The following is a 14,481-nucleotide window of genomic DNA, read 5'->3' as shown; positions in this document are numbered from 1 at the left end:
TTTTCCTTATTAGATTTGTCTTGCTAACAATTTTAGCAGAAACTAATGTGAAGATAGGCCCGTGCATGCCCTCTGTGCGTGCCAGTGAATTGGCGGAGAGACGTTTAGGAGTGCGCTGGGTTTCAGAGGGGATTCCCTGTGGAATCAAGGAATTCTCTCTGGACAGTCCTCCAAATCCAGTTTAGGATATGGTTACTGTCCGGGAGAGGAAGAAAGGGTAAAATGAAAATACTGCAGTCAAACGAAAATGAGAAAGAAAATATGTCTTTCAAAAGGAGTCTGATGACGACTATGGTTTGATTTTCTTAACCAATACTTGCTTTTAAGTCTAATTCTGCCCTTACTTTGAAAACTCAGGAGTTCTAGACTTTGAAGTTGTCTTTTTGGGCGGGAGGCGGGGGGCTGAAGGTGCACAAAGTTGTCACACTCAGAAAAGGGCCACTAAAAGGGGTTGTCAAAACTCCATCTCTGGATATTAAAGAAGACATGAGACAGCATTTAGGCTGGTGGACTCAGATTGAAGGAGTGGCAGAATCACCAGCAGAATGGGGGATGGATGGGTGGGGAAGGGCCTGCACTTCTTTATTTCAAAGAGCCCCAGAGACGACTGTAATTCAATCCAATTCTCTGCTGTCTGTCACCTCTGAAATCCCCTCCCCCAGGTCCAAACTCCCTGCTGAGAATGACTATTGAACACATTGCCTAAAAAATGAATCAGCCTGTGAAGTTTCTCCCTGCACTATGATTGTAAGATCTTACTGTACCTATAAGAGCTGTGCCCCATAGGAACCTCCTAGGCCTGTGAGTGGAAGAACTGGGCTTTATCTTTTTTTTTTTTTCCTATTTAAGTGCATGCCAGAACGGAGCGTATAGACTGCAGACACTTCAGAAAGTAGCTGAGATGGAAAAGTCTGTCTTGACACCAGAGGAAGATAAAGTCCTCATTTCCCAGCTCTAAGGCCTGCTCTGTCGTCCACCAGTTTGCACTTCAAACAATGTCGAGGGCCTCTCACTGTTGTGGCCTCTCCCGCTGTTCCGGACGCGCAGGCTCAGCGGCCATGGCTCACGGGGCCAGCCGCTCCGCGGCATGTGCGATCTTCCCGGACCGGGGCACGAACCTGTGTCCCCTGCATCGGCAGGCGGATTCTCAACCACTGAGCCACCAGGGAAGCCCTCAAACAATGTCTTTTGTGAGCAGTTAAATATGACAGATAATATAATTTTATATTTACAGTTGCACTTTCAAAAATGCCACCTTTATCAATCACCGTTCTCCGTAAGGGGCCCTCACTGCTCCTTAAAATAAAGCGCTGACGCTTTGAAAGTGGCTTTTCCTTTTTCTCAGTTGGCGTCCAAAGCTTTCAGTGGTCTGGCTCCAAGGTGATCTTCCTAACTGCCCTCTCCCATCCCCCTTGCAACCTACTTCTATCACTTCGAGCTGGCCCGCTGCCTCACTGTTTCATATTCCTCTTTAATGTTGTAATAACTGCAGGGAATTGTATCATTAGGATTATGGATACATCTTAACTATTTCCCAGTTGCTGAATTTCTTCCTGTTCCTCTTCTCTGAATTTTGCCAGGATGGGTGCAAGGAATCATCTAGGCCAGTGGTTCTCAGTTTTGGCCAGTCACTGGAATATGGGATTATCGGGGGCGGGAGGGCGGGGGGGCTGACTTTTTTTTTTTAAGTCGAGGTATAACACACATACAAGAGAGGCTACAGGGCTTCCCTGGTGGCGCAGTGGTTGGGAATCCGCCTGCCAATGCAGGGGACGAGGGTTCGTGCCCCGGTCCGGGAAGATCCCACATGCCGCGGAGCGGCTGGGCCCGTGAGCCATGGCCGCTGAGCCTGCGCGTCCGGAGCCTGTGGTCCGCAATGGGAGAGGCCCGCGTAACAGAAAAAAAAAAAGAGATGCTACAAATCACAAGTGTGCCACCTGATGACTTTCGATGTACAAAACACCCTCATGTAACCAGCAACCAGATCAAGAAACAGGAGCTACAGGCACCCCAGAAAAGCTGGGGTAAAGGAAGCTTTTTAAAAAATTCTCATTTTCGGACCCAGTCCTTTGAGATCCTGATTCCAAAATGTGAGGTGAAGCCCAGAAATGTGCATGTTTAAGATCTCCCCAGGGGCTTCCCATGCACCATCAGGCTTGGAGTCCACCAATCTACCAAAGGTTTCCAAATTGCCCCTCAGGTGTCACCCTGGGGGTTGGGGACAGAGATAGGGAGCTGTCAGACCTGCCTTCCCCTTCAATCAGAGCCGCCGCGGGTATCTCTTTCTTAAAGGATCTCCCTCTAGATAAAAACAATCCCTTAATCCTCAATTCTGAAAACCACCTGTATCAGTCAGCGTTCAATCCAAGAAGCAGAACTACTGGATGGATCTGAACATACATGTATGTGTACCTGTAGATCTACGGGTCTATCCCAGTTATTTGAGCTTTTGCAACAGCAATTGCTGGTTAAATGACCTCTATGAGGCTGTTGTTTTTGCATCTGATGCTGGAGCATGAAGTCCACAGGGCAGGCAGTGGGAAGGAAAGAGGGATGGAAAGTGGCGGAGACCAAGGACAATCTGGAACCCACAAGCCTTAACTGGAACTCCATGAAGATGGACTGAAACTCCTGTCTGTTCTTGTTGCCTTTGACTTTCATGCTATGCATGTCCCCCCAGAAGCCGGGACCCTTCATCAAGGAGCTAAACACACAGACCTGGCGCAGGAGTCGGAGAGGCTGAAGGAGGATCCGGGGAAGGTGGAGCAATTGCAGGCCTGGCTGCTGCCCGTGACAGCGAGGTGAGCTGCCGACAGGCAACAACACATGTGTTACAAAATGGCTGCGGCTGCCCCTCTGTCCTCCAGATCTCCCCGGATCTCTGTCTCCAGCCAATGAGCAACCCACAGGACAAGGAATTCTGGGAAATGTAGTTCAGCCCAGCCAGGAGTCAACACCTGACCAGCCACCATCACCCATCTGATTGTTGATTTTCAAGCTTGGCTGCACATTGGAACCGTGTGTGGCGTTTTAAAACTCTGACGCCAGGCCTGCCATCAGGATATGTGAAAGCTTCCCAGGTCGCCCTAATGTGCAGTTGAGGCTGACAGACCGACGTGAACCTCAGTGCTATCCCCAACCTGGGGCCACAGACAATAAATTCTACTCTCGTTTTGTCCTAAGAGGAGCATTGAAAGATCTGGTTATTTTTCTGAAGGTCCTAAAAGGTTGTTTTTCTCTTTACCCTCCCTTCCGGCATCTGTCTGTCCTCCTTCTCCAACCTAGCCACAACCCTCCTCAGCACACTGGCTGCATCTTGGACGAAGCCCTGCTTGGTTATCCTCCTGGTCTAAGTGGATCACGAGCACGGTGGGCAGACCCTGAGATCATCCCAAAGCCATCAAGCTCAGAGTGAACTGGACTCTCAGAGGTTTTCACAATTAAGCTTCTAAATAAAGCACCTCTTCCTCCTAGGCACAGGCTAATTAAGTGACTATAACAGCAAAGCGGTCAGTGAACACTTAACCACTGTAACATGAGCCAGTGTTGGCAAGAGCCAGTGCCGTGGGCGCGCAGGTCGTTGAGCTGCCACTGCTGGGTCCTCCTGCTTTTCTTTTTGGCAGTGCCACACGGCTTGTGGGATGTTCCCCGACCAGGGACTGAACCTGGGAAACGGCAGTGAAAGCCCGGAGTCCTAACCACTAGGCCACCAGGGAACCCTTGCTGGGTCCTTCTTAAGGACGGCTGAAAGAGGAGCCCAAGAGGGGCCACTGCAGGAAAAGAAGTGGGAAGAGAGGTGAGGGCTGGGAATAGCATGGGTTCAAGTTCCCACAATGCCACTAACTAGCTGAGGAGCCTTGGGCAAATCACATAATGCTTCTAAGCCTCAGTACCAGCCCTGCCTCCTGCATGGGGTCATGGAGAGCATCAGAAGACGCAAGAGATGTGAGAGGGCTTGGTGGGAAGAAAGTCCAAAAGCACAGACACTTGTGCGTGCAAGGCAGTAGTGTTAACTCTATTACAGCACTGGTGTCAGGGGATGGTTATCTAGATTATGGATTATGTAGATCCTTGCTTTCCTTTTTCTATCTATGATGTGGTTATTTCTAATGAGATCCGCTGAAGTGTGGGACTGACACCGTTAGTTAAAATAAGGGCTTTGGGATTTCCGTTGAGTTTCTATTATTTAAGCTCTCCCCCTCCTCCCCATTTTGGCAGACAGTGAAGACTGCTGGGCCATGCCAGTCTATACTCTGTAAGTTTACATAGAGAGAACCTTTCTAAGAAACAACAGCAAAATAACCTTTCACAGCATCTGTGTGAAATAAAACAGGGGAAGGATCAGGCAGCGCTACAATATTTTTACTGACCCATATCTATTATTTAAGGTAGTTTTCTGTGCCTGAATTAGATTTGAAGCTCCCTGAGGGCAAAGGCTGACTCTTCATCCCCCTTTATTTGGATTTGCAACAGGGCCTAGGGCAGTGCATTAGAAAGGATATTGGATGTGGGGAGCCCAAGTTCCAGGTTCTAGGTATAGCCCTGCCCCTCAAAAGTCATTTTAATCCTTCTCTCGGCCTCAGTTTACTCCTCTATAAAGTGGGAGCTACCTACTTCATGGGATTATTGAGTAGTGAGAATTTAGACAATGGGGAAATAATTCTGTGACCCCAAAGTGCTGTGCCAGCGGGAGAAATGTGATAAGAGCTGTCACTTCTCAAGAATGAGATGTTGGCTGATTTTCTCCTTGAGGACACGGAAGCACAGAGCAGAGCTGGTCAACCCTGGGCTGCAGATGAGGAGATGCTCAGGGGTGGAGGTGATCGGGAAGGTGATGTCCCCAGGGGCCTGCAGAGTGATCAGAGTGACAGTGGTGGCTTTCTCACTGCCCACCTGTGCTCCCTCTGCTGCTGCAAGCTGTATGTTGGCCCGGTCCATTGTTTATTCATTCATTTGTTCATCAAGTGTTTATTGAGCATCTACTCTGTGCCAAGCCCTGTGCCAGAGGTTGAGAATTGAATGGTGAGCAAAACCAGATGAGGTCCCTTCCCTCACGGAGCTGATCTACCCTCAGCTGATTCCCAAACAGGTTTGGACTCAGGCTTATGCACTGACGGAGTTGGACAAATAGCTTCAGGAAGCCTCAGGGGCAGATGCAAATGTTGTGTTCTAGTGAGATTCTAGTTTGAAGCTGCAAAATATCAACACGTTGAGGCCAGGTCTGCTAAGAAGAAGAAAAAGAAGAAAAGGTAAACTCCCACCAATCCCTTTTCGGGTCTTCCCTTACTGGGCTCCCACCTCAGGTTTCCAGAGTCTTGTTCTTTCTGACTCCACCCTCTACTGAAACAGACTCTCGTCTACCTTATTCACACTAAGCTGGTAAATGCTTTGGTGAAAGCCTTGAGGTAAAGGAATGATGTCCCAGCTGGAGGGACAGGTCTGTCAGAGGTCACCCTAAAATCACACTAGGGTGGCCACTTCAGACTGGCATTTGCAGGGACCACAGAGGTGGAGAAAGTGGGGGACTAACAGCAGGGGTAAGTAAAGTAAGCAAACCCCTGTGGTATTTATTTGTTTATTTTATTTTATTTTTTGGCTGCACTGCGCTGCTTACAAGATCTTAGTTCCCTGACCAGGGACTGAACCCAGGCCCTCAGCAGTGACAGCCCAGAGACCTAACCACTGGACTGCCAGGGGATTCCCCCCATGGTCTTTAAAGGTGACTCCAGACCAGGGAGGAGTGAGGGCAGGAGCGGTGCAGCTGTTGTCGGGATTCTAGCTTTTGTTTAGGTGAGGAGGGTTTGCAGGGCCTAAGCCATTACGAAAAGCAAGGAACTAGACAATCAACTATATAAATGAAAGGAGTCTTCAGCAACCAGAACCCAGAAAATTCCATCAATCGACGCCCACGTTCAGCAACGAAGACCCAACGCAGCCCAAAATAAATACGTAAGTAAGTCAATAAATTTATATATATATATAAAAAATCGACCCTCTTTTCCTTCTCATTTTTGACTAAACGGCCAGACAACCCCACTGGTGCATTTCCAGCTGGAATTACAGGACTCCTCTTCATGAGAAAACGAAGACATATTTTTTTATAAGACACACCACAAAGCCAAATTCCTGAAAGACTGTAGATAATGTCAACCCCAAGTGGACTCATTAAATGAAAACTTTGTATTTCCAAATAAAGCACAGACACTCAAACCCGCACAAAACAAATGCATCGCATTGGGAATGATTAGAAGGCAAACACCCTCGTAGTGGATACCAGGTGGAGGAAGAGAACCTTGCCGCCCACCAGGGCCCCTCTGTGCATCTGTCCCAATCGCAGCCCCTCCCTCCTTCCAAAGTAGCCACACTCTTGACTTACGGTCTTTACAGTAAGTCCCTACATACAAACCTTCAAGTTGCAAAATTTCAAAGATGCGAACGTGCGTTCACGTGTCCGATCGCGTAAGTCAGTTCACGTGTCTGGCGTGCATTGTCATGTGTGTGCATCCTCTACAAGTGGTTGTGCTTTTGTGTGCTTTACAGTACTGTACAGAGTACAGTAATACAGTATCTTTATTTCAAGCCCAGGATGTCCGGAAGCAAGCGTAAAAGCAGCAGTGATTTAACAGGTACAATGTAGCTGATTGTGTTAGTTGGGTACCTAGGCTAACTTTGTTGGACTTACAAACAAATTGGACTTACGAATGCACTCTCGGAACGGAACTCCTTCGTAGGTAGGGGACTTACTGTATTTCCTTATGTTTATTTATGGTTTTATCACCCTAGTGTGTATCCTTAGACACTGTTGTTTAAGTTTTGCCCATTTTTTAGATGTCGTTTAAGCTTCCTTCAAGTGACCACTTCCCTCCATCTATTTCCCGTACAGTTTATCTGTTGAAGACTCGGGCTGTCTAACCTGCAGTTTCCTGCTGTCTGGGTTTTGCCCTTGGTGCATGCCAACACATCCAAGTGCATGCATTCTTAATGCAAACAATCACCTGTTTTAAAAAAACCTGTATGCAAGCTATGTTCTTAAGGAGGGCATGACCCACCATAATCACTTTCTCATGAGTGTGTGGGCAAAGGGAGCTCTCACAATAGAAGTAAATGAAGCAGGGAGAAAAACGTGATCTGGGGGGAGCTCTCTGTGGAACTAGTGATTTTTGAAATTTTTTTTTTTGCAACTGGAAGTGACCGAGGAATGCTTCTCTTTAATGTCTTCCACTATAGTTTGCTTTAGTAGGGAACACATTTGCAATGGGCTCTGGAATCACGTTATGCTCCAGGGTCCAGGGTTGTATCCCATTAGGTTTTATCAGAGATGATTGCATAATAGAAGCCTGGATGTAGTAAAAACCTAAGGAATCTAAACCACTAACCAGACTCGCCAAATGTAATAAATATAAATGATAGATGAAAGGAAGAGAGATCTGGTCATTTACTTATGGTTTGGAGCAATAAAAGCAAGCTTTACATTTTTTTCTTTAATCTTAGCAGGCAGTCACACGAACATACTTATTAGCATTTTCAAAAGGCTTTATCAAATATTGACTTACAAAAGAAATGTATCCACTTAACGGTGACCTCCAGACACCCCCGATAAGTCCAGGACCCTAAATTATATGCTCCAGGGCTATGGCACCCACACAATGGACAAAAGAAATGAACAGTGTCGTACTCGGAGATGGATGGTTTTTTAACGCTTAAACTTAAATACGTATGGGGACTGTTTTGATGTGCACAGGAAAGAAAAAAGCTCCCAAACTGATGGATACAATAAAAAAAATCCAAAAGTCAAGAACCTCTTAAAATATACACACTACTATATATAAAAGAGATAACCAACAAGGACTTACTGTAGAGCACAGGGAACTCTACTCAATATCTTGTAATAACCTATAACGGAAGAGAATGTAAAAAAAGTATATATATATTTATATGTATATGTATAACTGAATCACTTTACTGTACACCTGAAACTAACACAACATTGTAAATCAACTATATTTCAATTAAAAAAAAAAAAAGCCGAGAGATAACAACCAAGGTCAAGGCACTCTTCAAACCCAATAGGCCACAGACACAACCTTTAAAACTTTACTACAGCATTAGTTGTACAGCCACAAAAGGGGCCTGAAAGACATGGCGGGGATAAAAGTAATTAGACAGAGGCCTTAACTGGTCCCATCCTGGTTCTCTATTCTTCTTGCTTTCCTTGGTTCTTTTAGGGATTGTATTTGTGAAAGAAATCAGGAGTGTGCGTCCTCCTCACTGCTAACAGTGGGGCTGGGAAGGAGCCATGGTGGAAGATAATCAGAAGGGCTTAGTGCAGATTCGACAGCCAGGCTGACTTCTCTCCTGGGCTCAGGAGGTTTTAAAATCTGCTGGCAAGACTGGCTCCTGGGGCTTCCCTGGTGGCGCAGTGGTTGAGAGTCCGCCTGCCGATGCAGGGGACACAGGTTCGTGCCCCGGTCTGGGAGGATCCCACATGCCGCGGAGCGGCTTGTCTCGTGAGCCATGGCCGCTGAGCCTGCACGTCCGGAGCCTGTGCTCCGCAACGGGAGAGGCCACAACAGTGAGAGGCCCGCGTACCGCAAAAAAAAAAGAAAAAAAAAGATTGGCTCCTGTTCTTAGCGTGTAGATGGTAAAGTGATTTCCAACCCTGGTTTTTACAACGCTCTAGGGCATTTCCAATACAATGTATGTTTAAAATTCTCAAAACCAAATTAACCTGAATTCGCTGAAAAGGCATATGTGATTCAGAAGATTTTTTTCTTAGTTATTGTCTGGTTTACCTTTCTGAAACGCCTGATACTCCTTCTTGGAATTCCTTCCTGCCTGGGCTCTGTGACAGTGTTACTCTGATGTTTCAAGTCTAACCCTCTGCCTTCCTGGCCGGCTCCTGCTGGTTCCAGGCCTCATCTCTGGATCACTAAAAATTCCACAGAGCTCTTCCTTGAAGGCTTCTCTTGTCCCTGCCCCCCAACTCCAGCCCCCACCCCAAAGTCCTTCGTGGACTCCTCTTCTCAAGATTTCCAACTCCAGCCTCTAAGAGCTCCCCGCTGTACGAAATACCCACCATGTGAAATTTCTCAAGGGGAGGCTGGGCTGGGGCCCAGCAGCGATGCTCAAAGATAGAGCAGAACTTGGAAAGGGAGTTAAATCTACCATGGCTTCCGGGCTTCTATTAATTCACTTCTCAGGCTGGGTTGGGCTCGGCCTAAGCACGTTACATGCATTATGGCATTTAATCTTCACACCACCTCTCTGAGGAAGCACGATTATACCCATTTTCTACACTTGAGATTTAAGCTAGGAGAGGGCGGGCGCTAGATGAAGCAGAGCTGGGCTGTGAGCCATCACACTCTTCTGTCTGAAGCAGGGGATTTTGTCCTGTCTCTGGACAAACAGACTGGCTGGATCAGGGCCTGGCAGGAAGGTGAGTCCAAGCCGCCATGATGCAGGAGTAACCAATCAAAAGGACCAGGAGCTCAGCTAGAGTGTGTGTGTGTGTGTGTGTGTGTGTGTGTTAGAGTGACTTACTCTGCGTGGATGGTGGTGGTAGGTAGTGAGGTACGATCAAAGAGACAGAAGAATGCTCACAGGAACGAGCAGTTGCCCTCAGATGGATCTCACATCACAGGTCCCTGCCTACACATACAGCCCTATTCCGATTAGAACGCAGGGAGTTAAAAATGAAACAGCCCTTGAAACTGAAGCCAAATTATCCATGGCAATTTATTAAATAACTAAGGTTTTCTAGGCCTTATTAAAATAAATGTTTAGTGTATTTTCTTATCCTCTGACGTTCACTTCTGCACTTGTCAGCACCTGCCGGCAGTAGCTGGAGTAATCTGGCCAATTTTGCTGTATGTGCAAATCAATTTGATTCCCCCCCCAAAAAGATAAAAATCAGTAAAGTGATTAAGTTACAATTAAGGCATGCCATTGAAAGCACAGATAACAAGAAAAGGCTGAACAGGACACGCCCTGAGGTCACCACTGACTTCCTCCTTCTCAAATTAAATGAGTTTTCCCCTCATTCTTCTTGCCTGCTCTACTGTATTGGGTATTCCGGGTGATCAACACGACTCCTCCTATTTCTTGAAATTCTCTCCTCTTTTGGCTTCCATCATGCTGTCCTTATGCCAGGTTCCCTTCTTGGCTCCTGTACTGGTTCCATAAATGATAATCCATCCATCCATCCATCCATCCATCCATCCCTCCATCTTATAGATATTTAATGACCCAGTGTGCCAGGCACTAGGAAAAAGGATGGCGCATATTTATGCCTGGTTTTACAGTTGAAAATGCTTTTATATTATTTCATTAATTTCTTGCTACAACCATGTGAGGTGGCTATTGGTACCTTCATTTTACAGAGGAGGAAACAGGTTCTGAGAGGATCTGGGATTTATTCATACCAGCATAGCCAGCAGGTGGCAGAGTCTGGACAGGAATTCAGGTTTTCCTGCCAGTAAGAATTCATAATGGCATGTTCTTACATACTGGTCAAGTAGAATTTCGCAACTAGTCTCATCATTCCTAATTAAATGTCATGATGCAGTCAATATATATCTATTGAAACTGTGCTAGGCTCTGGGGGATGCAAAGTCTGGGTCCCTACCCTCATAGAACTTGTGGCCTAGTAGGGGAGACATTAATTATATGTTTACACCACAAACATTTGCTTTTAAGGTATGAGGGAAAGTGGACCTAGTTATGAAAATCAGGAAGTCTTTCAAGAGGAAGTAATCATTAAGATGCATTCTGAAGGATGAGTCAGAGTTTTGGGAAGAGGGGATGAAAGAAAATCATATACAGAGAAGGAAAAGCATGTGCAAGGGCCCTGTGGCAGGAAGACCCAATGTGCTGAAATTTTAAAGGCCAGCTTGACTGGCATATAGAGACTGAAAGGGAGCCCAGCACAGGATGTGGTTCAGACCATGCAAGACTGTGTAGCCATGACAATGATTTTTACTTTGAGCTTCAGAGCAATGGGTAGACACAAGTTAAGAGAATGACATGATTAACTTCTTTGATTCTAACTTCTGTGTGCAGAATGAATTGTAGAGGGGCAAGAGTGGACGCAGGGAAAACAGCTGGAGGGCTTCTGTAGTTGTCCAGGTGAGAGGTGATGATAGCTTGGACCAGCGTGGTGGTGGTGGAAATGGCGAGAAGAATCCCACGGGTGCCCCCTGCTCTGCTCCAGCCCATTTTCTCCCTAAACCCTGTCACCAGAGTGTGCTCACGAATTTGCAGTACACGGAAGCTTGCCCACACTTCAGGGCTCTGCAGGAGTCTCCTCTCCCAGGAAGCCTTCTCCAGATAATGCTAGTCCTCCGAGATCTTTCAGAAGCTGAGTCTACCTTCTGTACTGTTCACTTCAAACCTGCTTCTTCTCGACGGCTTGGCTGTTCTCCGATCCTTTCCTGAAGATGCCTTCATTTCTCTTGTCTTGCTTTCTCCCTTTGGAAAGTAAATGCTTTGTTGGCATTTGCTGAATGGTGTCAACAGGGCTCCTCTGGAAATGACATTTGTAAATGATTACTCATGCCAAATGCCTTTTTTTTTTTTCCTAAATTAAACACTGGTTGCTTTAAATCTGTCTTCATGATCTTGTTCTATCAAAACGTATGTCCCAATTTTTCAATTCTTTCCTCTAAACTCTTTTCCATGTATCTCCTAGTGGAAAGCAGTTTCAGGGGGAATGGAGTGTGTGTGGGGGGGTGCGGTCAGCAGTGTAATTAAACAGGAGCTATCTGACCAGAATTCCTATACCTTTGAATGGGATATTTGATTAATCCTTTCCACAGGCACCATTATTCATGCCTTGATGGAATCTCATTTTATAGCCCTTAATACACGGACCCAATTTATCCACATCACATTGTATTCTAATACTTGTCATCCAAGTTATTAGCTATCTCCTTCTCAGTGTAAAATCATCAGCAAGTTTGATTAGCTTATTCCCTGGGGATGATGGGGAAGATAAGAAGAGACACAGTACAATATGACCACCAAGGGTTTGGCATCAAGAGCAGACAGCTAAGTGGAATCCACTTACAGAGCTGGGGGTGGCCACATAAACATCTGCCCCCCGGGAGAGGGTGTCTGTGTGGTACCCAGAAGCCACAGCCACAAAGGGTTGGCCGCAGTCATGCCTGGTGGCACCGAGCCATCGTCCTGGGTGGGATCACTTCAATAAAAAAGAGTGAGGCTTCTCTCCCTCCTGCTTCCTAACATCCCCTGCCCCCCAAATATCCTTCCTGAGAGGCACAGCTCAGAAGCCCCTCTTTATTCCAGGACATCACTGCAGCCTGAAATCCCTGTTCTTCCCCTACTGGGGACCTGGCAGGCAGAGAATCTAGAAGGAGACGCGCAGTGCTGTTTATCGCTCTCTCACCAGCACAGAGTTGGCTCTAAGCAGCCAGCCTCTTCTCCCTCTTCTCTGGAACCAAGCCTGAGCTGTGGGACTCAGAGGTGGCTTCAGTCCTTTCTAAGCAAGAGAGAAGGGGCCCACGTGACCCCTACAGGATGGTGGGCTCAAAGCCCTCAGAGAGTTTCCAATGCCTCTTCCCCTCCCCTACCACCCATCCTCAGCTCAATCAGGCAAAACTCCCACAGCCCATTCTGGGGTCCTTTTAAAAGCTCCCACCGTTTTTCACCAAAGATCCTTTATTAATCACCCTTGTGCTCTTCTGAGCCCGGCAAGAGGAGGATGAAAGAGGCTCTCTCTTTGTGGTGGCACTCCTTCAGGAGGTGGAGCCTCACTGCCTTCCCCAAGACTATGGGCTGGACCTAGGGACTTGTTTCTAATGGACAGCATCAAGCAGAAGTGGCTGACAGTGTATCACTCCTGAGAAGACGTCATAAATGGCCTTTGGACTCTCCCTCCTCTTCCTCAGATCGTTGGCTCTGGGGGCAGTGAACCGCTATGCTGTCAGCAGCCCTACGGGGAGGCCTAAGGTACTGAGAGCAAGGAACTGAGGCCTCCTGCCACCAGCCAGGTGAGCGGGCCACCTTGGAAGTGGGTCTTCAGGCGCCGGCCAAGCCTTCGGATGACAGCAGCCCTGGAAGACAGCTTGACTGCAACCTCACGAGAGACCCTGAGCAAGAACCACCCAGCTAAGCTGCTCCCACGTCTTGACAATAAATATTTATTGTTTCAAGTGGCTAAATGTTGGGTCACTTGTTACGTAGCAGTAGGTTACTAATACACTACCTCAGAGGAAGGCCTTGATCCCCTCCCTCCCTTCAATTGCCTTTTCAGGTTCCATCTTGATCTCCTTTCTGTTCAGGGAGTCTGATGTCCCTCTGGTACCCTCTACTGTCTGTCCCCGGCTTCTACTGTGGGTCCCCACAGTCTCGAGGGCTCTTTCCCGACCAGAGGGGGATGTAAGGGAGGAGCTCCCCTGTGGCCTGGGTTTGGAATTCTAGCTCCCTGCCTACGATCCAAAGTGACATCTGGCATTAGGAGAATGACTCTTTGCAGAGAGCAGCCTTCCTCAGGCTATGCAATTCCCTCGTCTGTGAACTCGGTGGGGCTTAATGACTTTACTTAGGCCGACAGGCAGCAGGAAAAGACTTTGCAAAATAACCAAAATAACGTGTTCCCTTATGTATCATATGCGCCTCTCCTGTACCCTTTCTGCTCATCTGCAGCTTCTGCAAAAGGTCATGTCTCGTTTCAACTTTGCAGTTAAGTGCATCTGACACTAAGTGTGGATTCCAGAACTGGATGGAGATGTAATCTGGCTTAAATGTTGCAAGGTGCGCCCCGCTACCCCAGCCCGCTGGCTGTGTCCTGCCACAGTCATAAAGGAGGAGGAGATCCCATTCTCGCTTCTCTCATAATCGTACAAGAGGCACGATGTAGTTTTTGGTAAAAAAATAATTCAGGCAGCTCTTCCATCTGATCAAACCCTAGCAATTTTATATCTCAGTTCTACGGGGCAAGGTCAGACAGTTATAGATGTCAATATTTTGGAAGGCTTGGAAAAGTGGAGTGGCCCTCAAAGCAGTGGTTCTCAAAGTACAGTCCCTGGGGGAACAGAATCCGCATCACCTGCTGGCTTGGTGGAAATGCAAGTTCTTGGGCCTGACCCCAGACCCACTGAGGCAGAAACTCTGGGGGTGGGACCCAGTCACCTGTATTTAAATGAACCCCTCCCACCACCCCAAAGGAACAATTCTGATGCACGGCTAAAGGCTGAATATCACTGACTTAAAGGATTAAGTATCTAAATCATTCATTCATAAGACGTTGACTGAGTGCCTACTATTTGCCAGACACTCTGGGGCAATGAAGCGGAACTGGAAGGAACTCCTTCCTCAAGGATTTCATGGTCCTTCCTTCCCTTGCTTTGTGACAAAGCGTGAGAAGAGAGGAGAACTCGAAGACACAGATTCAAGGAATGGAAACCACTCTTTACATGTAAAGAGTCTTTTCAATGGACAGGAGGCACACCAAAATTGTTTTTT

General features: G+C 47.1%; 1 protein-coding gene across 9 annotated transcripts in view; it reads right to left on the bottom strand.

Annotated features, from left to right (window-relative positions):
• The window catches only part of ATXN7L1 (ataxin 7 like 1), a 360,884-nt gene that overhangs the window by 238,373 nt on the left and 108,030 nt on the right, over positions 1–14,481 (bottom strand). The window contains exon 5 of one of the 9 annotated variants that reach the window (XM_033862906.2): positions 1,819–11,466. The exons of the other annotated variants lie outside the window; for them this stretch is intronic. Within the exon in view, the coding sequence (XP_033718797.1) occupies positions 11,384–11,466 (83 nt within the window). The 3' untranslated portion in view covers positions 1,819–11,383. Of the gene's footprint in view, positions 1–1,818; positions 11,467–14,481 lie in introns of those variants that run through there. 9 annotated transcript variants of the gene reach the window in all.

This window comes from Tursiops truncatus, chromosome 9, assembly GCF_011762595.2.
Source record: "Tursiops truncatus isolate mTurTru1 chromosome 9, mTurTru1.mat.Y, whole genome shotgun sequence".
Lineage (NCBI taxonomy): Eukaryota > Metazoa > Chordata > Mammalia > Artiodactyla > Delphinidae > Tursiops > Tursiops truncatus.
The sequence above is the reverse complement of the archived record's forward strand: the minus strand, read 5'-3'. Positions and strand labels throughout refer to the sequence as shown.